The 23,981-nt window shown below is 34.8% G+C and overlaps 3 protein-coding genes across 3 annotated transcripts in view; 2 read left to right on the plus strand and 1 right to left on the minus strand.

Annotated features, from left to right (window-relative positions):
• Positions 1-23,981, plus strand: part of LOC129795731 (40S ribosomal protein S10b-like) — a 575,051-nt gene that overhangs the window by 273,115 nt on the left and 277,955 nt on the right. The gene's annotated exons all lie outside the window — the stretch shown is intronic.
• Positions 904-3,082, plus strand: LOC129795594 (farnesyl pyrophosphate synthase-like). The gene is made up of 5 exons (XM_055837029.1): positions 904-1,199; positions 1,423-1,508; positions 1,597-1,667; positions 1,799-1,939; positions 2,057-3,082. Exons 1-5 carry the CDS (start codon positions 979-981, stop codon positions 2,840-2,842), a joined length of 1,305 nt encoding a protein of 434 aa, XP_055693004.1. The 5' UTR covers positions 904-978; the 3' UTR covers positions 2,843-3,082.
• Positions 9,446-13,345, minus strand: LOC129794440 (probable cytochrome P450 305a1). The gene is made up of 3 exons (XM_055835191.1): positions 13,249-13,345; positions 11,850-13,166; positions 9,446-9,474 (listed from the first exon to the last, which is right to left on the minus strand). The coding sequence occupies exons 1-3, from the start codon at positions 13,343-13,345 to the stop codon at positions 9,446-9,448; spliced, it is 1,443 nt and encodes a 480-aa protein (XP_055691166.1).

The following is a 23,981-nucleotide window of genomic DNA, read 5'->3' on the forward strand; positions in this document are numbered from 1 at the left end:
CTGAAAACAAGGCTCACAACCCCCTCAACCTCGTTCAGCCCTTAGCATTTAATCTTCACTCCGTATCATCCTACAGAGTCCAATTAAAATCGACATTTTTTTTAGAGAGAGCGAGATAATAGAGCCAAAGGGATATTAGTTAAAGCTCCAAAAGGATGATTGCACGCACAAGAAAAACCATCAAAAGGAAGCTTTTTTAATGAACTACATGAAGAATTAACAATTTTTGTGGGACGAAGAAAAATTAATAACAATATAAAATAACCTATAGTCATTCACTATGGGTTCCAAATGCAAGAGGTTTAAATGAAAATTTGTGAGAAATTGAAAAAAATATCCTTAAAGTTTTATCAAAATGGCTACCAAGAAATAACGGTTTAGCCAAGTTTGAAAAATTAACCGTCCTTAGGAAGAAGAGATAAGTATCTTTCGAAAACAAGCTGATTTTTAAAAATCGGTTTACCACAGCTAGAGATAAAACCATCTAAAAATAACTTAAAAAAGCTGACCAAGCTTACGAGAGCTGTGTTTCTTTCAGTAGTGTACCAATTTTGTGAGAGCAAACTAGAACGCGAATTAGTTTAAATACGTGCAAAATCGGGTTCGTTGTTAAAATTATACGTCCTTAACGTATAATTTTAAAAGTCATTACAATAGTTTATTTGTCTCATGAAATATAGTTAAATAAAATCTGTTTTTCAATTTTTTCTTTTTGTCCCATATTCCCCTACACAATTTATACTTTCGCGCATATTTTTACTTTAAAAACATTATCATATTGCATAAAAATTGCGATAAAAACTTTCTCAATTAATCTGAATTCAATTCATATAGTGTTTGATAAGTCACTTAAAGGTCAATGATAAGGCGTAATAAAACGAAGTATAAATAGAAGAAATTTTTGCAGTGAAATGTTAGTTACGGGAGAGTTAGTGAAGAATATAGTTTGAAGAGACTGAAAAAAAAAATTGTGTAATAATGTTTGCCCCTAAAGTGTTGTCAGTCCTTAAAAATTCCAATATTGGTCATCTACCAAAGGCCCTTGTATGTATGAATGCAAGGCATTCAGTGGGGAATTTGGATGGAAAACGATTCTATTCATCAGATACAACACCCAAAGACATATGCTCTGGTTTTATGGATACAACAATGTACGATATTATGCCTACAGCCAAAGCAGCAGTTGATCCTCTAAAACGGTATGCCCTTACCTATTGCAATTTACTTTAAACTAGAAAATCATAGAATTACTAACATTTGCTTCTTACATGAGAATATTATATCCCTACCTCTGAGCGCCTTAAGCGCGAAGATTCCCCTTCAACCGACGAAAAATCTGGAAGTCGTTTTGGTCAAAATGTGTTTAAGTGATTTTTTTTAAAAATTAAAACTAATACTCTGAATTTGTCAATTATATTTTAGAAACTTTATGATTAAAGAAGACGAAATCACCCCAGATATGCTGTTCTCAAATGAAAAGAGGGAACAATTCATGTCTTATTTTCCCGGTAATTTCTACTTGAATCTTTTTTTGTTTGTTTTAAATCTTATGTATAATATTTAATGTTAATACTAACATTTCTTACAAATCTACAGAAATAGTTCAACAGCTGGAAGAGAGAGCTTCTACATTAGATGATATTGAAAATGGAAGACATGTTCGTGAGGTATAAGTATTGTGTTTCTCGAAAGCTTCCCCAACTTTGAGCTTTAAGTTCAAGTTTACCAGAAATTAGTCCATTTTTAAATTAAAAATATTTTAATTAACATTTTCTTTCGTGTTGCGTTTTCTTTCTAGTTTTTGGAATATATCATTCCTGGTGGAACAAAATACGCTGGAATTGTAACAGTTGAAACATACAAAATGCTTCTACCAAAAGAACAGCACACTCCGGAAAATATCAAACTTGGTTATTATCTCGGATGGTGTGTTGAATTCGTAAGAATTTATTATTATTATTTATTCCATAGATAATTAGGCACTCGTAAGAATTTAATATAATTTCAAAAATTTTTAACCCTAAAATTGATGGAGACTATTTTTTCAAATATTTAGCTCGTTGAACACGTCGTTTTGATTGACGACTTGATGGATGAGGGGACAATTAGGAGAAACAAAAGGTGTTGGTACCTCTTGGAGAAGAATCACAATGGTGCCCCCAATGATGGTTGCATTTTGGAATCGGGAATGTACTATTTTCTGCGAAAGAACTTGGGTCATTTGAAATGCTTCCCACAACTTGTGCAATATTTATGTGAAGCTGGCTACAGTTGCTACTATGGTCAATATATCGATAAGAAGTACTCAAATGATCCCTTTAACACATCGCCGAAATTGTATAAAACTATTGTGCAAAATGCTTCAACGTACATTGTTAGCTACGTACCAGTTCTCTTGGCAATGACTCTGGCTGGTTACACTGATATTGAGAAATTCAATAATGCCAAATCAATCATGAGTCAATTGGGATTCTACTACCTAATTGAGAATGACTATATGGACATCTTTTCTGATATTAGTTTGAAGAAGAAGGATGGTCGGGATGCCCAAACAGGACGGACACGTTGGCCAATTGTTGTTTTCATGGAGAGAGCTAATCAGGAGCAAAAGCTAAGGATGAAGGAGCACTATGGCAAGGATACCGTAGAAGATGTGGCTGAAGTTAAGAAATTAATGGAAGAAATTCATATTCATGATATCTACCATGACTACATGGCTGGCTTGTACTACAAACTAATGCAGGATATTGAAGAAAATTCTTACGGTGAATTGAAGGAAGTTTACCTGAAGTTGATTAATACTATGACCTGTTCATTGGATGCTGGTGGAGTATTCCCTTAAATTCCTAAATGGATAAATTTATACAAAATTCATAATCAATCCATAGTCAATCGAAAGATTTAGCTTGGTTGAACGAACATCAGTGCAAAAATAATTTTGTCACTTCATTATGCAGTAGTCAAAAAAGTATAGTAAAGTTTTTTTTCCAAATATCAATATATTTCCGTTTTTATTTGTTAATCATTGTAAATTCCAAATTTGTAAAAAAAAAAACTTGAACAAATAAAGATATTGGGCAAACTTTTATGAGTTTAAATTTAAAGTAAAACTGAGAATAGAAATTAAAATATAATATTGTTACATTCCTTGTATGCCTGATGAAGAGAAAATAAAGTTATCGAAACGTCTTTTGTGAAAACTTTTGTGTGTGAGTGTAGTCGTACACTGTGTACACGTTTTAAGAAGGACACAGGAGTGTTGCCAGAAATCTATTCAATGTGATTTCGGCTTTTTTTAAATTTTGAAATGTTGAAAAAGAAATAATTAAAAAAAATAACTAAGATCCTCATTTATATTTGACATGTTCATATTCATTCTTATTCATTAATTCTTATTTTTTGCATTTGAAACTTCCCTTTGGTACATATCGATCAGGCTCATCGACGAACCTGCGGGTACGGGTTGACCCAAAAATCCATTCAGATTTGCTCTAAAACCAACAGGAGAGCCAGAAAATGCAAAAAACTGATTTCAGTCAAAAATATGTCTAAACTTCAAGGGAAAAATTGAAAATTCTTATTTTTTGCATTTGAAACTTCCCTTTGGTACATATCGATCAGGCTCATCGACGAACCTGCGGGTACGGGTTGACCCAAAAATCCATTCAGATTTGCTCTAAAATCAACATGAGAGCCAGAAAATGCAAAAAACTGATTTCAGCCAAAAATATGTCTAAACTTCAAGGGAAAAATTGAAAATTCTTATTTTTTGCATTTGAAACCTCGCTTTGGTACATATCGATCAGGCTCATCGACGAACCTGCGGGTACGGGATGACCCAAAAATCCATTCAGATTTGCTCTAAAATCAACAGGAGAGCCAGAAAATGCAAAAAACTGATTTCAGCCAAAAATATGTCTAAACTTCAAGGGAAAAATTGAAAATTCTTATTTTTTGCATTTGAAACCTCGCTTTGGTACATATCGATCAGGCTCATCGACGAACCTGCGGGTACGGGATGACCCAAAAATCCATTCAGATTTGCTCTAAAACCAACAGGAGAGCCAGAAAATGCAAAAAACTGATTTCAGCCAAAAATATGTCTAAACTTCAAGGGAAAAATTGAAAATTCTTATTTTTTGCATTTGAAACCTCGCTTTGGTACATATCGATCAGGCTCATCGACGAACCTGCGGGTACGGGTTGACCCAAAAATCCATTCAGATTTGCTCTAAAACCAACAGGAGAGCCAGAAAATGCAAAAAACTGATTTCAGCCAAAAATATGTCTAAACTTCAAGGGAAAAATTGAAAATTCTTATTTTTTGCATTTGAAACCTCGCTTTGGTACATATCGATCAGGCTCATCGACGAACCTGCGGGTACGGGATGACCCAAAAATCCATTCAGATTTGCTCTAAAACCAACAGGAGAGCCAGAAAATGCAAAAAACTGATTTCAGCCAAAAATATGTCTAAACTTCAAGGGAAAAATTGAAAATTCTTATTTTTTGCATTTGAAACTTCCCTTTGGTACATATCGATCAGGCTCATCGACGAACCTGCGGGTACGGGTTGACCCAAAAATCCATTCAGATTTGCTCTAAAACCAACAGGAGAGCCAGAAAATGAAAAAAACTGATTTCAGTCAAAAATATGTCTAAACTTCAAGGGAAAAATTGAAAATTCTAAATTTTGGTACATATTTTGGCGGATTGGGTAAATAAATTAAAAATTTAGCATTTTTTTAACAATGATTTAACCGAGAAAAAGTAATAATATTTTTAATATCTCAAGAGCGTTGATGATAATATATAGCTATTGCATTTATTTATTAAAAATGTAATGTATCCAATAAACCATATTTGACTGACTGCTATACGTTTGATTTGAATGCGTTCATCTTTTTCAAAAATTTATGATAATGCATATGCATTTATTGCTACATAATGCCAAATGGTTATGAAATATTGAATTATTAGTCAGTCAACAATACAATAATTATTTTTTAAATAACAAAAATTATTAAAAATGACAAAAAACGACCTATTTAAAATCAATTTAAAATCTCTTGAATACAAAGAAAATAATTTCAAAAGGCTTCCAGAAAAAAGAATTTTTAAGGAAAATGATTTTTCCTTTCTTTTCTTTTTTCAAATAAAACATGCATGCATACGCTAAAATTAGGTGGTAGGAGTAATTCGAATTGAATATCCCTTTTGCCTTTACCCAATTACCCAACAACACTTTGACACCCAATTTGAATATTTTAGCACAGGATTACAAGAAATTTCCTCGGAAATCCCGAAAGTTTGTCAATACTGAGCGGTTTCTGTTGTTCAATTTCCCATTTAAATTTGTAAGACCCTTTCTTTTCCACCCCATCGCATCGAAATCTCCCCCGTAACTTTTTTTTTTCACCTTCAAACGAGTGAACAAAAGAAGAAAAAAACCAACATTGGGGGGTTGGTTCGAGATGGAGGGAGTGCAAGTAAATTAATTCTTGTATTATTTATAATATAGAGAAAATGAAAGAAAAGCAAAAGGAAGGCAAGAAAATGTTTTCCTACCTTTGCTTCTCCTCAGCGGAGGGAGTGAACCCTCTATTGGGGGTGAGCACAATATTAAATTCACTTCAGTCCAGTAAATTCAGCTTGTGGTCAACGGTAGTGAACTGAAAGAAATATAACTTTATGCCTTTTTTCCCTGTTTTTCCCTGGCGCACATGGAGGTTCCAATACACCCCCAAGAGAAAGAACCCCCAATGTTCGGGAGGGAAGCGTGGCACAAAACACGGGAATGCCAGCAGGAGCAAATATATATAAATTTTCTTATGAGATTTCCCTCCCTCGCAGCTGCCTTTGAACCTTGACACGACGATGTACGGAGGTTGTGCGGTGGGGGCACACGGTGGGAAAGTGAAATAGCCACAAGTTAAGATTACGACTCTATATAAGTAGATTTGGTGGAAATACAATTTCCAAAAGGCGAAACATTTCCATTGCAATGTGTGTCTGTACTTCCACTCTGGGTAGTAAGCTTACGACCAACTTGGATATAAACCAATCAACCCACTTCCCCATCAATTATGCATGAGGCGTGTGTGTGGTGGATCCTACCATACACACCCCTCCTGTGCATACATAAAACCCACCCTGGACTTGGGTAGTAACACTTATAAATATTTAATAAACATTTTCCGTCTCAGTTGGGGCCAAAGTTTGAGCGAACTTTTTCTATTCACAGCGACACCGTCTCAATTTCTTCTTTCCCAAACACCCCCATCCAGGAAAAAAAGAAAGAGAAAAACCCCCCTCGGGATGCGCAACACTGCGGATGGAATTTGGCAAATGGGCACCCCATCCTCCCATGCAAAAAGGGAAATCAACTTGAAACTTTAGAGATTCACTGCCAAAACGGAGCCTTTTTCTTGAATGTTGTAAATTTGCAATTCCACTTTCCACGTCTTCAATTTACAGGGTATGTCGATAATACTTTGCAAAATTCAACCCATGATTGAATTGGATGTCTTTTCGTGGAATACTTAAGCAAGTGTGGCATGTATGGGGGTTCTTTGCACCCTGCCTGAGAGCACCTCTGTTGAATGCACTGCGGATGGTTAAAATCCTGCAGAAGATTTTCCTCATATGGCAACCTTTTGTATGCGCTAAAAATGTTGAGAACTGAGAATGAGAAGACTAATACTCTTGAAGTTAGGAAAAAAAGAGTATTTTAGAGCTTCCAGAGAGATTTGCAACCAAGAATGCATGTGAGTTTAAAAAGAATTGTGATGAGACTTTCTGGTAGTACTTAAAGGCGTTTAAACGAATAGCTAGACTCTGATATGAAACGTAAGAAAATCTTTGACATAACAACAGAGGAATTTTCTTTCTTTTTCTGACGTATTGATTATGTTGCTAGAGGCTTCCGGTGTTCGTCAGAGAAAAATTCTCGCTCACCCTAGTGGCTTCTTCAGTGGTTTTGCTTGTTGTTACTTGGGGATTGTCCTCCTCTCTCTATGTTCCACACACTCATTAGGATTTCCCGCAGATTTTTCCTTTTAAATTTCCAATTTTTCTTTTTCACTCTTTGTTTGTACTTTTGTGTTTGGCGGATATTCTTTGTGAAGTGATATTCTGAAGAAGAGCCACTATTGGGCTCGAGAGCTTTGGCATAAATTGCTGCTCTTCCTTGGGTGAGCGGGAATTTTCCTCTGACGAACACCGGAAGCCTCTAGCAACACAACAGAGGAATTTTCTACTATTCAAGGAGGTATTTTTTGCCTATTTATTAAAAATACTTGGTGTTGGCCACGAAGTGGAACACCAACTAATAAAAAGAACTTTAAAAATGGTTTAAAAAAAAGTACTTTAGTAGGAGTCGAATTTACGCTTTGAAAATAGCTTATTGTACACTTGAAGCTTTTTTTCTAACGTTTGATGTATCTAATTCAACGTTAGATTGTTCTTTTTTCACGTTTTATATTTCATTTTCAACATCTGACTCTTTTTTTTAACAACGTTAATGCATCTTTCAAATCTTTAGATGTTTTTCTGATAATCGACATTTTTTTAACATTAGGGATTTCTAACTTTTGACATTTCTTTTTTTTTGGTGTTTTAGGAAAATTCCTTCCGATTGCGTCAGCCAAGGGACGGTAGGTCAACCCAAACACATCCTTTCAATTTTAGGGCCAAAGCTTTCGACGCTTCTTATAATTTTTCATCAATTTACAAAATTTCATTTCTTTCAATTTTTCAAAATTTCCTAACTCACTCAATTGTGTCTTTGTTTGGGAATCGTCAATCGTCTGATATTGGTGATCATGTGGTTTTTTATGCACTGCGATGGCTGACGCAATCGGAAGGAATTTTCCTAAAACACCAAAAACTTAAAACATCCCGTCAGTTTCCACTGGAGTATTTTGACATTTCTCTTAAGACATTTGATCTATCGTTTGACGTTTCATAATTTTTATATTAGTCTTACAACGTTTGACATTTCTTTACCAAAATTTGACATTTTTTAATGGTCTAAACATTTCTCTATGAGTTTATGATCAGAAACTTGCTACAGATAGTAATAATTTCACATTCTCGTATGCGTTTTCCTAAAACCTCCTTCATTCATTAAAGATCTTTTCTTATCGAAAAGGAACAATTTTCAAAGAAAACAAAATAATCTTAAGACTTTAGGGATGTTTCAAACAACAACGGAAAACTTTAAAAGAACTCTTCATTTGAACCATTTCGAAAAAACCACAAAATACGCCACAAAATACACCACAGAAAATCACGTCTCTCTATGTGTTATCATCAAAAGTTGTGATGCCTTTTAGAACGCAATTCCCTTCACATTGAAAAGCTCCTTTCGTGGCATTATATTATTGGAGTTTCCAGAGGAGAAAACTTTTCATACATATTGCTTAAAAATATGGTCCTTTTCTCTTCCAATGGCAACACCATTGAATACAAAAGTGCGACATTTCGGAAATCCTCATTGCTCAACAATGGAAATCAAACAGAGTGGGGGGAGTGGATACTATCTGTGAGTCCTTCCAAAAACCATTTATAGTTTTTCCTGCGCGGTTGGAGGGAAAGAAAAAGTGAAAGTTTGTCTGACTCTCCTAAGTCTTGGCCATCGTCCAGACTATACCGCTGTTGTTGGCAAACAAGGTGGGTGGGTAATGTTTGTGACTCCTCCCGTACTAAAAGGAAGATTTGTGAGCTCTTGCCACGCACTTGAGGTCATGTTTTGAGTTGAGCTTTGCAAGGGGGTGGGTTTGGTGGGGAAATCTGACGGCCTTGGAGGGGGTGGAAAAATAAATAAATTATGTCATTTTACGGCACGTTCCCCCATATACTTTGCGGCATCTTCAGCTTCATTAGATGGCAGTGTTTCATCTCCGCAATCTCAGCTTTTGAGTAATTCTTCGTCATGAGTTTCGCTCCATTATATTCCTCTGCATTGTGGCCCCCGCGCTTTTGGTAGAAACATTAACAATAAAAATGCGACAAGAGTATGATAAATTGAAAAATACAATTTTATGCTCCCTGCTTCATATTCCACACAGGCATTCTTGCACAAGAATATTCCATTCGCTTTTACACAGCCCCTAGAACCATCGAGAGTGACAAGCTGACTGAGGGAGGAATGAGGGTGGGTGGGCTCAGTAGGGGTGGATGTAAGAGAAAGGCTGGGTGGATATTGCAAACAAACACTTAAAAAATTGTTCAGAGATGCTGCGGAGCCTCTCAGTGTGTGTCTGCTTATATTTTTTAGAGCACTTGAATCGCACACAGGGGGTGCAATAAGGGGGTGTGAGACCGCCTGCTGACGCACCGACACCGTCTGCCTGCTGTCACCATTTATATTGGCGAGAACCTTCTATTTCCTGTCACTCCATCGTACTTTTTGGGTTCGTTGATGTTTGCCACTGAGGCAAATTTACTCCTTCCATAATCTTCTCCCATTCCCTGTTGCACAAAACCACGCACGTCCCGTACAAATGTGTTTTATTGGACGTGATTATTAAGTAATAATTTTTTGCTTAAATATTCTTTAATTTAAAATTATTAATGTTGTGCACAGAATTTTTTTACTCATCCAAAAATATTTTATGAGAACGTTTGGAAAATAAGAAAGAATCAAACTTTTTGAGTTTTTTACTGAAAAGAAAATTAGGAAAGTGACCTGACAGGTTTTTACTAAAGATTATTAAAAAAAAACATTGATAAAACTGAAGGAATCAATCAAACCAATGATGCAAAGGCCTCTTAGGAAAATATTTTGTCAGGAAAACTTGCAATATTTGTTTTCTCTGAAAGAATATATTGAAATTTTTTAATTGGAAAAAGGTTTCACAAAACAAATATTTTCCAATGTTTTTCAGACAAAATATTTTTCTGAGGGCCATTGCATTTTTTTTGTCGAGAGACTGTATAAAATATTTTTCTCAAGTTCCCACGCTAGCAAAATTATGGCGCAAGAAAATGAAATTATATAAGGAAAATAAATTCAATTTATGAACGGCTTATGAACTTTAGCAGTTTCGCAAAACAGAAGAAATTAAGGTTTTTTTCTCGCTTAGTCAGGTTAGGTAAACAAAAATCAGGCGGAAAAACTTCCTATAATTTACCTGATGACCCTGATGAAGAAAGAATGAAACCTTTGCAACGTTGTAGGTAAAATTAATTTGAGAAACTAAGAAAGGTCATAAATCATAGGGAAACTTGGGCTAAAATGGTTAATTTTTGGGACATAATTTTTCCTAAGTTCCGTGGAAATATCTGAGTTTTCCCACGACAACTATTTTATATATCTTACTATCTTATAGCAAATTTTCCGAGCTACAACTTTGTCTTAGACGATTTCTCTCTAATTTTTCTGGAAAATGCATTTTCAGGCCATTTTCGAAACCCTTGCACTTTCACCATTTTGCCCCAGTTACCTCTACCTTTCCACACCTCTAGAAAATTCTACCAGATCTACGTCTAATGTAGAAAGAAAAATTAATTATGTAGTTTTTAAGTCAACGATACAATCAACGTGTTGTAGTAGTTTAGAATGGGATGTGCGATGAAGCGTAGTGAGTGTATATGTAGTTCCTTTAAGATTCCAAACTTTCTATATGGTTCAAAGTGAATTTTCCGCGTAGTTATATGATATATGGTAGATTGAGGGTTGTAGACTAGCGGGGGTTGTCAAGGCTGGTGGTGGATGCTGTGTGTAAAAGAGAGAGAGCGTGCACCATGAGGAGTGTCGCATGGTGTGATATGGGTGTAAATTAAATGTGAAATGGAAAATGGATATTGCTGCCTCAATGGGGAATATATTTTATCCATATAGCAGAACCCATGGTTATGGTAAAACCCCACAAATCTCACCCTCACAAGTAAAATGGAAGTTCAACAATGCGAAGCAGGAAAAATGTGTTTGCCTTGTTAGGAAAATTGCATGTCAACATTTTTATTTTCAGCGTCTCCAAGCGTTGGAGGTTTTCCTTCTCTCTTGGGCCTTTTTTCCACCATGCATAGAGATGGAATCGAGGCGGGTGGGAAAATGAGAGGAGAAACAGAGTGATTTGAGTACATTTCTACCCGAAGAACCCCCTAAAATGGTGAAATGGTGGAAATGTATGCGGCAGAGGGCGAAAACTACGTGGTATCCCTTTTAGGGATGTTTCTTAGAGTGCAGAGGGATGTTCCTGATATACTCAAGACCCAATCTGACCCATCCTCATGAACTCTCACCCTCCATTGCGGCCTTATCTCTTCACTATGTGCGCTCCAAAATTTTCCCTCCAAAACTTTCTTTACTTTCTCCACCTGATAATTTTTTGTTTGTGTGTTACTTTTTGTGGTCATAGGGAGGATGGAATAGGCTATCGCTCTGGCTTTGCAGTGTCTACCATTCGAGGGAACAGTGATGTGGAAAAAATGGTCACCAGCTGTATCTCACTGTGACACTTGCAGTTTTTTCTCTATGCGGAAATATCCTTGAAAAAACTTGAGAATTTTCTTTCACAACAGGGGTAAGTTTGAGAGGGTTCAAATGCATTTCCACCCCCTACTATTGGTCCTTCGCATCCCTTCAATAACTTTTTCTTTTACATGTCACAAACAGATTTTGTTTTATTATAATATAATTTATTTTCTTACTTCAAACATGATAAATAAAAAAGTTTACAAACTAGCTTTAAATAATTCAGCTGCTTTAATTTTAATTACTGAAACGAATGGCCCATTAAAAGCCGAGCTGAAGCATTAAAATCTTTTTGTGAATTTCACTCTGTATGGTTTAATTATTTTAAAAATACCCGGAAGTAAGTCTTGACTTGGAGCATCCTTACCAGGTGCAATTGAGATTCTATAGTCGTGCACAATTGTCGTGAGGAAGGTGTGAAGGAATGCCTTTGCAAGTGTTATGCCCATACACATCCTTCGTCCCTTTCCGAATTGATAAAAATGTTCAGGATGAATTATTTTGGTTCCACTTGCATCCAGGAAGCGTGAAGGTCGAAAGACTTCTGGATCACCCCAAAGGACTTTATCCATATGCACGAATTCACTTCCAATGAGAACGGTTGTGTTCTTTGGAATACGATATCCACAGAGCTCAGTGTCCTCAAGGGTCCTTCGTGGTCCAGCTACAGGGGCTAGATTGTAGAACCGTCCAATTTCCATTAGATAAGCCTGCGTAAGGGGTAGTTCAGTGGGATTTGTGCAGCTCAGGGTGTCCCCAATTCTTGCAATTTCCCCATAAATTTCTTCCTGTATTTTTGGGTAGATTGCCAATGTCATCAATGCAAGATCTAACGTACCCCTAGATGTGTAGGATCCTCCAATTACAAAGTCCATCATGACAACCATTAACTGCCGATCGGTAAAGGTTGAATTTCCCATCCCTTCTTGATTCTTCATTTCCTGAATGAAGGCATAGATAAAGTCATCATTTGCCTTGTCTTCCGTAAAGCGTCTATGGTGATCGTTGATGATCTTCTGGAGAATTTCCTGAACTTTACTATTAATCCGACACAGGAGATTGTAGCCAGAATATTCAGGAACAAGAAAACGCAACCAAGGCAAATCTGACAAAGCTCCTCCTGATAAATCAAAGCTCTTAATTCGTTCCTCAAGAAGTTTAACCAAGGTTTCCGACATGACACTGTGTTCACGATCATCTCCCACAACCATTGTCCACAGAATATTCATTACAGATGACTTGAGATATTGTCCCGGCCACAGGGATCCTTCTTTGGCCATTTGCTCATCAATAGCACCCTTAAATGAACAGATTTCCTTCTCAATTAATTCCTTCATGCGATTGCTGCCGAATCCAAGAGTTTTAAGGCGTTTCACTGTAAAACAACGATGTTCCTTCCACAAGCTTCCATCCGTAAAGGTGATCCCTCCATACGTGTCCAGGGTTCGTATTTGGGTGAAAAAATCCTTTGGACGTCCATCAAAGAAGGATGATTTATGAATATCATTGACGGCTTTTGCAGATAGGCCAATGACGAAGAAGTGGCTTCCAAGGCGGAATCCCACAACATCTGGACTCTTATATTCCAAGGCCCATTGTTTGTAAACCAAATGGGTACCGCCTAGTCTTGCGGCAGTTCTCCGCAATTGGACACTATTGCCGACAAGTGGATACCATTGAGGTCCTAAAACATTTTTTTTTAGTAAAATGAAGAATTTTATAAAAATTTCACTTTTAGAGAGTTTTCTTTGTAAGTAAGTACGTACCAGGTGGAAAACTCTTTGGTCTCTTCTGTGTATAATACAAGAATAATCCGAAAAGAATAACAGCATTCACTGCTAAGCACAAAATAGCTAAACTCATGATTATTTGCCACAAGTTTGTTCAACTTCCCTCACTTAAGATATTGTAATAAGATCAACTGCCGGAGAAGGTCTATCAATGAATCTGTGCTTGAAGCTCATTTTATACTAGCTTCATGGCAAATTTTTACGTGACAATTAAACATTGTTTTTTTGTATGAAAATAACAAGGCAAAATAACGCACGGCAAAATAATAGCTATACTTTAAACTGAAATAAAACTGAATTTAGTGTTTATTAGACTTTAGCTATAATAAAATAAAATCCTTAATAAAAAAAAATTTCACCTGTTCATTATTTGGTATTTAGGACAAAAACAAATGTTATTTTAGTTAACTGAAAAATCTAATAAATTCGGACCTCTTAATGTGCTTTTTAATCAATATCTGTTTTTTTAAACTTTCAACACTTTAAACGAAGAATGTTATGGAAAAAATTAGGGTATTAAATGGACTTAAAAATGGTACCAAAATTAAGAATATTGATTTAAGAATATGAGAGATCTGAATTGGGACACGTTCCCAAAAAAAGTTTGTTTTTTGTTCTCTCCGGTTACTATTGAATAGGAGAATCTATTTGTTTATTATGTCGGTCAAAATGAACTTTAGTCATTTAGACCTGAAAAATAAAGATCTAATTTGGATCTAAAAGTGTCTTAAAGTGATACTAAAAGTGAAAATTATCGTTTGTAAAAATTATTTCCATTTATACTTCGATCCACATGTTTTATGAGTTTTTTTTTACATCAACTGTATATAGTCCAGGTACCTGTGATTTTGAGACAGTTACATTTAATTCAATTTAGTTAGTCCAGGTTAGTCTATTCAATTTGTTATTATACTTAAAACTCTTTCTAAAAAAAAGTCTAAGTCTTTCTAATAGATAAACAATTTTTTTTTCAAATTTCCACGAAAATAATAAAAGTTAAATAATAAGTTTATTACAGGATAAATATCTAGGAGCTCTCTTTAGGGAGCTTAACTTTAGGTTAGGAAAGTTTTATGACTCAAAAGATTTGGAAGCCCAATATAATTTATTATGATTTACTTTGAAATTCGGTTATTAAAAAAATCGCTATTCTAAGAAGGTAGACCTTTTCAATACTTTAAAATTAAACAAAAAATCTTTATTTATGATAACTTTAAAATTAATATTTGAATTTGTCAAAAATTCAGGAAGTCGATAAAAGTTTTTTAAATTTATTAAAAATATTTTGTTTTATTAAAAAATCAACCCTTTGGTCGTGTTTCTTTAAAATTAAATGTCTTTTTTTAAGTCTTTAAAAGGGGTGTCATATACTATGATAGCACCTTGTTTATTAAATAAATACATGATAAAATAAATAAATAATAAGTCCTTAAAGTGTTAATTTGAGGACTTTGAAATTTAAAGAAACGCTCTAAATATGCATTTTTTGACGAAAAAATTATTCGGAAATACGTTAAAGCTCTTGTCACATTTTCTGATCTCTCTGCTACAGTTTTTGAGAAATTGACTTTAAATTCAAAGCTAATTAATAATTCTAAGCGTACATGTTGTTATTTTCTTGCGTAATTTGCTTTACTCATTTTTAAGAAAATTTCAATGCCATGAAAAAGATAATGGACCATCAAACATCGTGATTTTTATCACCATTTTAACAATTAATTAACGTCATAATCTTTTTCAAATATTTTATCTATGTCGTAATATGTTGAAGTGATGTCACAAATAGCAATGTCGTCAGACACGATTATTACGTCACTATTTTCATAGTGAATCAGTATTAATGATGTCATAGTTTAACAACAGATGAGAGTGCGTACGACAACCTTATTAAATTTCTTGCTTCGTTCGCTTCGTGCACAATCAACACAGTCTAAAAAATTTAATATTCTTGTCCATAGCTTAAATTAGAGAATTTTATTCTTAAAATTTGAGGGCTACACCTGTGTGCACTCGGAAGTGCGATGAATTGAATACGTTGAGCTTAAAGTTCAAGGTAGATTCAGCTTATAAAATGCAAATAAAGCATAAATTCATCACCTTATTGAGGCATTCTGTGGAAAACTCAATCACGGTCATACTGTCACACTATACACGGTGTATGTGGTGGTAATAAAATGAAATAAATTAAGTAAAATATGAGTTCTAAATTTACATAATTCGCGGTTGTTTTCCATTATAAATAATTTCATTGCAAATTTCATTTTCCTCCCAAATTCAATAATGTGTTTTAATAAAGAGCGCATGTTGAATTTCCTCGCAGGAGTCGTGCTTTTGAATTTTAAATTTTCACACCACTCACCCCACCCACCGAGGGGGAATTTTCTCTTCAAAAGAAAAGCTTCTTTGTTGCGTGAAAAGCCTAGACTTTTCCCCATACCGCCGCATATGCGGCAAAAGGAAGCTTCACTGAGATTATTTATATCTCGGAGATTTATTTTATTGTTTTATATAATTTATCCCCCACCCTCAACGAGAGAGGTTGTACGAAAAAAAATTTCATCATATTTTTGCAATTTTGCCCCCTTTGGAATTCGTCGCCCCTGGGGGTTGGGCCTACCGGCAATAGACACAAAAGTCCATAAGCTAGAACATTTATTTGCCTTTCTTCTTTCTCTCGCGGCCTGTTAATCCACAAGAAATTTGTTTTTACAGAGTCACCCTCGACGTTTTTTTGGGCATAGAAATCCTCCTCTTTTCTTTTGCTCATCACCTTCTCCGCCTCCTTTTGGGCTCACCCCCTCTGTGTGTGTATGGGGTGAATAAATGCCACACAAGAGGAAGGATAAGATATCCAAACCACGCCGGGGCTTTGTATTCTGTAATATCACGACGATCGATGGATGTATTAATATATAACAAGGTGAAAACATAACATCTATATATATTCAGGTACTTTTGTATACATCAAGCGTCTGGAATACACTGACAACGAAATATTTTGAAGGTATGTACCTCAAATTGTCGACCGTTTAATCATCGCATTAACCCTTTAACGACCTACTAAACCCCTAAAAAAATTCAGCGAAACTGTTCTCTTTCTTGCCTTTTTACGTTCAACAAGAATTAATTGTTTCTCTTAGATTGTAGATTTAATTAAAAAGAAGTTTATTCATTTTTATGCTTTTTCTTAGACGTAAATATGAAACAAAGAGGTTTTTAAAAAGTAGTGTAAAAAATGTAGTGTAACGAATTACAAAACGCGGAAGCAAATAAAGACTTAAATTGACTACTAAACCCGATTTATTGAATTAAATTTAAAAAAAAAGTTCGGTTTCTCAAGTCAGAAGTAAGTTTTCAAACTTAGGCTTAGATATCCTTAGCCAGGCTTAAGTTTTTTAGGCCAGACTTAAGTGTTTTAAGGTCAAGCTTTTAAGGTTTTAAAAGCTTTTTTTCCATGCCCAAACACAATCGAATTATTCGCCTTGTCTTATTCGTGTATGTATTAAAATTCATAAAAATCCATAACCGTAAAACCTTATAATTCTTACCCTGATAACTAAGGTAAGGCGTATTAAAAAAATAAGCAAAATTAGGAACTTTTTGCATATCTTTTCAAGTCTTGTTTAAAAAAAAATGACCTATAGCGAAAACTTAAGCTAAGCCTATCTTAAGAAACTTAAGATCCCCTTAAAAAAATGAAAGTCTACCTTTAAAAAACTTTAGTGCGGTTAGAGAAAATTTAAACCTGATATAGTTTTGAATTTCATAACAAGTGTAACATAAAAGAATAGTGCAACATTCCCTTTTTCTGGCAAAACGTATTTTCAAGAAAAAAAGTGTTATGAATTTTATATTATTATACGCTTACTTTATTACATTGCTTACGTTTTATAACATTTTTCTTCGCAATATTCCCGACTCTTCTGCGTCTCTCTCAACCTTTTTTTACCCGCATTTATCATTGTTTGTATATTGATACACGGCAGAATTAATAAAGGAAAAGTTATATAGAGTGGCGTACAATTGGTGCGTAGAGGCAAGTATTCTGCGAGTATTGCGAGTAGGTGTCTATTGTTTAATCACCCCGATTCTTCTGTCTTCCAGAGAAAACACCGCGTGCCAAGGATGAAGGGGTCTTCTTGTATACTCACCTCCTTTGCACATCTATACGCCCTCGTTTCCCCACACTCCCCAAAAATGGATACTCAGCCATGGTTGTGATACAAACAGAGTGGAGAATATATCCATACCATTGTGTTCCATAATCCTCCTCCATTCACGGATTTCAATGGGATTTACTAACGACTCTATTATTGTGTTTTAATATAAATGAGTTAAGTCGCGGGGAATGTGTAGCTGATTATCGTTTGGGGCGCGCTCAAATGGAATTTGCGCGGCATTCCGCGCGCAATGCAATAAATAAGCGGTGATGTATTAAATGTTTCCCACATAATGGACAATAATTTCTATTAAAAATTTATTAATTTCATTTTCCAGGTTAATTACAAAATGGGAGAAGGCATTACGTACACACAAAAGACCCGTGGAGAATGATGAGTGCGGGAAAGTCCACGCGGGGTCTTTGTTTGCGCGAAAGAGAGCAGGTGAGCTCTGTACATAATTTTGTGGCTTTGAGACAGTTTAATGAGACAAGATTGTGTCGTGTACGTCGTTTTATACCTCTCGGAGATGCAAAGACGTTGGGGGTTTGGGTAAAAAATGACCTAAAAGTGACTCTTTAATAATAGCAACAATATAATACGCGCGGGGTTCTTATATTCCTCAAACTCCAAAGAGGCAACATTCCACAAAAGATGGCGTGTCTTTTGTCCACACTTTAAATCCCTTCAAGTGAGCTGTCGTTCTCCTTCTTGAGGGATTAAAAATTGTGTGGAATTTTTTTTTAAAAGGAGTTTCAATACAATGTTTCACCTAGAGGTGATTAAATAAAGAACTTTTACTCAAGTTGTTCTTTTTATATAGACACAGATCTTAACGCTTTGTTTTATAACTCAAGAAATTAAAGAAATGTTTGAAATGTTTTTCTTTACTTTTTGTTTTATAATTAAAATACTTGGTATGCCACGATTGTGGTATACCAACTAATAGTTTTTTTTTTCAAAAAAAAAGGAGTCTATTCATTGTGAAGCCAGGAAGGTTTTTTTATGCCTAAGCTTTCCTTGAAATTTCAGAAAGTACTGGCTTTTCATTAAAAAAAATAATCATGTTAAAAGTTAACAATCGAAAAGAAAATTAAACGTTTTGACAAATATTTAAAATAAATGATTGAAGAATTTAACGACTGTTTTTTAGGTATGTTGTTTTTTTGATCGGAGACAGTCAATAAAAACGCACGTCTTCACGCTTTTAGCGACGTTTCGGTTTATTTTAAACCATGATTTATGTCACTATGTTGGTACTAAGATGTACATATTTTGTTGTAGAGCCTGATGATGGTTTAAAATAAACCGAAACGTCGCTGAAAGCGTGAAGACGTGCGTTTTTTTTTATTGACTGTCTCTGATCAAAAAAACAACATTTAAAATAAACGTCAAACATTACAAACGGATAGTTTTTCATTAGAATATTTAGGCGTCAGACGATAAAACGAAACTTTTAATGATAGAACAGAAACCTCAAACGTTAAAAATTAAAATCGATAAATGTCAAAGGTTAAAATCTTCTAAAATCTATTGAACATTCCGTGATAAATTCTACAGACAGGGAATTTTAATTACTTCAAGATTATCTAAAGAAAATTTGAAAAAAAAATCTATTTCAGAGAAAATTAAGGTCAAAGTTTTTTGGTTCGAAATCTCGATCCTCCAAGGGTTAAAGAAAATGTCAAGTCGTGTAAAAAATCAATTTTGAACGTTTACAAAATTAAAAGAAATCAAAACATCATTGAATAGATTTCTGGCAACTGGTGTATATTAAGAATTCTTAAACTCGGATTTTAAATCGTAATTTTCGGGTTTAAAGAATTTTAAATTGTTTTTTGTTCAAAATGTCCGTGACTTCTTTAAACTAAAAAAAAATCCAACTGAAAATCTGAGTACAAAAATTCTTTTTCTTTATGTTGTAATGTAAAAAAAGCAAGAAAATATCTCTGGGATATCCTTAAACAGTATTCAGGATCACATTTCTCCTTTATATTGTCGGAAATGAGGAAGAATTTCCACCCAAATGGCACCCGGAAATGAACTCAACTTCCCACCAAACAATAAAATCCGCAATTAGTGCTTGACTTTTGCTTGATGAAAGTGTCACAGGGAGACTGCAAATTTTCCCGAGATCCCGCATGGAATACATTTACTTAATATTCCATTAGTTTTCATATACAGAGACAGTGACTCATACAGAGTGGATTGTTATGCGAATCCTTCTAAATTGCTTGAATACGAAGGAGAATCATTCACTCTTGCAAATTGGATGGATTTATGTGGAATTTCGCACAAATTAATGGAATTATTTTACATGCTATATCTATGCTATTTTGACGCTCTTGAATTTAATTCTAACATAATTCCATTTCATGCAATTTCATGCTTTGTATAGTGTTTGAACTGAAAGGTGTAAGTTGTTCACAATAAGCAAATTAAATTATTAAGTTGATTTAATTTCATTCATTTAGGAACCAAAAGTCTCTATGTTGTCTTATAAAGTGACTTTTTGTGTATTTAATGTCAAAGAAAAAACTAATTTGAAATATCATAATATCTTAATTAGAGAGCTCGACATCTGTCACTTTAAAATAAGTAAATTAAAAATAAATAACTTATTTAATTACTTTTTATGTGATTAACTCAATATCTTGCGCATAAAGTCCTTTTTGGTAATAATTTGGAATTAAAAATCAATTTTTCTTTAAATTAAATTAAAAAATTTTAGGGAACTAATTTTGCTCTTTCTCTCTGCTGCCAAAATATATTTTAACTGATATTTTATACATGTTTTTGTATATAGCAAAAGGGAAACGCTCATCATCTCTCCCACCATTTAGCTTATAATGTATAAAATTGATCTAATCTCATCAATAGCAATGGCTTTTTGAAGATTGGTGTAATTTATATAAAATGTGACCCCTCTTTTGGGAGATTTTGTATTAAATTTTCTGTCTTTTTGCTGTCTCTCTCTCTTCTTTTTCCGCCGACGTACTTATGGCTTTTTGTACGATTCCTTTGGGGAAGTCCTTAGATATTCAGCCACCCGTTAATTCATGAACCAATCAATCCAAATTGTCAATCAAGCGAATAACGTACAAGAGGATTAGAGAGATATTACTAAAAAGCTGACAAAATACCCGTGGAAATGGTAATCCCATAAATGCATTGCGTAGCCAGAGAAATCTCGTCTTGCGAGAAATTGAAGGGGGCATACGAAAGAGATACACAAGATGGATTGACGTCTTATCTTGACTGTCGTGGCTTCTCTTTTTGTTTCGCCACCACCACCAGGCACCTTCTTCTTTATATATTTATTGAATTTTTGATTCACAAACCGTCTCCATATCGCCAAAGAATCCCTCTCGATACGGAGTAAAGGTAATTTGAAGAATTTAATGGTCCATCGTCTTGAATTACAGCGAGGAGGGGATTTGAGACAGTATGTCTGTGACGAAATGGGATTGAATAGAATTTATTTATGGCTGCATTTACTTTTACCACCAAGTCAATTTATTAATTAAATTTCATATTCAACATGGAGCTCTCAATGCCCATTCACGCATATTACATACAACACTTAACAGCATCCCCTTGCATGGCAAAACAACCCCCCGCACAGCCCCTCTTAGAACACAACTCATTATTCAGAGAATTGTACCACTACAGGGCTATACAAGAGCTCAAGGGAGTTCTTTGTACTGTCTATGTCTATGCTGGGAGGAAATATTCAGCATGTAGATACTTTAGTTCCCTCGAGGGATTTATAGGGGAGGTTGATTCAAATTGAACTCTTTAGATTTTCTTTATTAAACACCAAATTTTAATGTAAAAGAAAGTTTTTTATTCCTATTATAAAAATATGTTTTTTGGAGGCTTCAAATATTGCTTAAGAAAAGGAAAAGTGTAATAATAAAACTTTCGGTCTTATCAGATTGATTTCTGAGTCAAATTCGATTTTTAAATATAATCAAATATTGATTAAAATTCGATATTTTAATTTGAAACTTGAAATTTGTTTTTGAAGACTGTTTAATCCTTAACAATAGCGTAGCCTAAGGCGTAACCAGTTTATTCAAGAGGGTGGTCTAAAAAAAATCAAATAAATATTTTTAAACTTAAGAATATCAAATAAAGGAATTTTAATAAAAGTTAAAAAGTCGAGATTAATTAAAATTTAGGTCAAGGTAGGTTAAGTAACCATTTTCATGTGAATTACATTTAAAATTGCAATTTTTGACAATTTATGCCTTAATGTTTAACGTTCTTTTCTCAACGTTTGATTTTTTTTATTTTGGTATTTATGCCTTATTCTTATTATTTTATTTCTAATTTTTAACATTTCCTTTCTAACGTTAGACGTTTTTCTAATATTTGACGTTTCTTTACAAAAGCTTTACATTTTTTCTAGATTTTATTATTAATTTTATTACGGGTTCCATCCATTTTTTTTAGAGAATTGAAGTTTTTTTCTTTGACGATTGATGTTTATTTTAAACTAAAAAAAATAATTAAACACTGCTTCCTTAGATGCTTCTGTTCTAACGTTTATAGTACTCATTTCTATTACTTGACGTCTTTTTAGATGTTCTATTTCCAGAGTTTGAGGCTTATTCTAACGTTTGAAATGAAATGCCTTTCTAATCACCTGATGTTTATTCTATATTAGTTTGATAACTTTTAAATGTTCGATTCGTTCGTTTTAAAGTATTTTTAAAGCAGGAAAAAAATCTATGATTAATGTCTAATGATAAAAAATGTTCTATTGAAGTCTTTAAACACCCAAGATCCTAAAAGAATCAAATGAATCACAGCTACAACATACAATTTTTTAGGGTAGTAAGTGTATAGGATACAATAAATGTGAAAGTAAATATGGAATCAGTCTTACGTATATTTAGCTCCCATTTAAATGACACTAATTGCACTTAATGCCTTAATAAGACAGCAACAGTACGTCTTCCGGGATTCATCAATCTTACAATCAACGTCTTCCGTGGTCTATGGCAATAAATCGAAGCATAAGGACGATGGAGCATGAAGAAATCTCATATAATGGCCAAAAGAAATATGAGTGAGATGCGATAGTGGAGATTTTGGGCTATTTTCTCAATTTATTTGATGGACAAAAGATTAACAAGTGTTCGTGTCCATCCCCCGCCAACCACCCACTCCACCCCCCGCTCATGCCCATCTTTGTCCGGACGGAACAGATTTTCCCCATAATCCACCTTCAACTTGACAATGGGCTTCACATGACTAATGTATTTTATGTATTCCACATAGCTACTTCCCTTTTCACATTGTGCTATGTATGTATGTATGTCAACCACCATCCCTTCCCGTATAACACACCATCATACAACGTGCAGACGTACGGAATTATTTACACAGGAGAGGCTGATGTTTGCGAGGGGTGGAAAGTGGGTGGACACAGAGGGGGCTTCCAAACTGCTCCGTCCACCAAGGATGGGTGGAATGCGGAGGGAGTACTAGGTAGAGGGAGGGATGGGGAGGGAGGAGAAGAAATGAGAAATTCGTGTATACCCCGATAAGAAATGAATCGCGTGCAACAGAAAAAGTCACGATAGAATTTTCCACCCTCTTCTTGTCTTTTTCTTCATCCTCTCTCACTGAACCCAACCCTGTCCGCATTTTTTCACCGCCTTCCCTTCACTTTGGTCCCTGTGTGTAGGTGTAGGGGGTGAAAAAACAAAAAGTCAGTGAGAATCCCAAGCACAACGCCCCACAAGACGAAGGCCCAAGACCCAAGAGAGGGGCTTCCCTGAAAGATATTTTGGGTGAGAATGCTTACGTAACGATGGCCGAGGCAAACGATGTTGGATAATTGAGAACAAAGTGGAACTAAAACAGATAAATCCGTTTATCAAACACCAAATGGGGTTGCACAGCGGGGGATGCTCCGAGTCATGCTCCAGGGTAACGATGGTGCTCTTAATGCATTTTGAAAGGAGGTTTTCCCTCGCCCCTCCCAAGCAAACACTTCCGCATCCTCCGACATCGACAAAGAGAGTGCGTCCTATGTTGTTTAATTAATTTATGGTTAATAAACTAAGTTTGGGAAAGCATATACACAGGTTTTAGCTACAATTTGTAATAATAATAACTTTCTCCATATTCATGTCATCTCATTTATTCCCATATAAACTGCCACATTAAGGTAACTTCCGTATAAATATATTGGTGGTTTTTGGAGGAAGATTTTGTATGTATAGCTTCCCAAAGGATAATAAAAGTCTATAGAGGCAACAGCGTATGTCTTCCTAATGGACCAGAATAGATTATTTCCCTCCCTATGCCTCTCGTACATTCCACCAACCCCTACATACACCCCACACACAGTACCTACAAATCAATGGAATTGAGGGAGCGCATTGTCAATGGAGGCATCTCAGTGAGGGTGCAACCGCATGGGAATTGTCTGGATTTCATTTGCTCATACCAACAACAAAAATATATAATAGTATGAAGGTTTCCTCAGCAAGAAATACCCTGAAATTCCTGAATGGGAATGAATACCTGTAG

This window comes from Lutzomyia longipalpis, chromosome 4 (genome assembly GCF_024334085.1).
Source record: "Lutzomyia longipalpis isolate SR_M1_2022 chromosome 4, ASM2433408v1".
Lineage (NCBI taxonomy): Eukaryota > Metazoa > Arthropoda > Insecta > Diptera > Psychodidae > Lutzomyia > Lutzomyia longipalpis.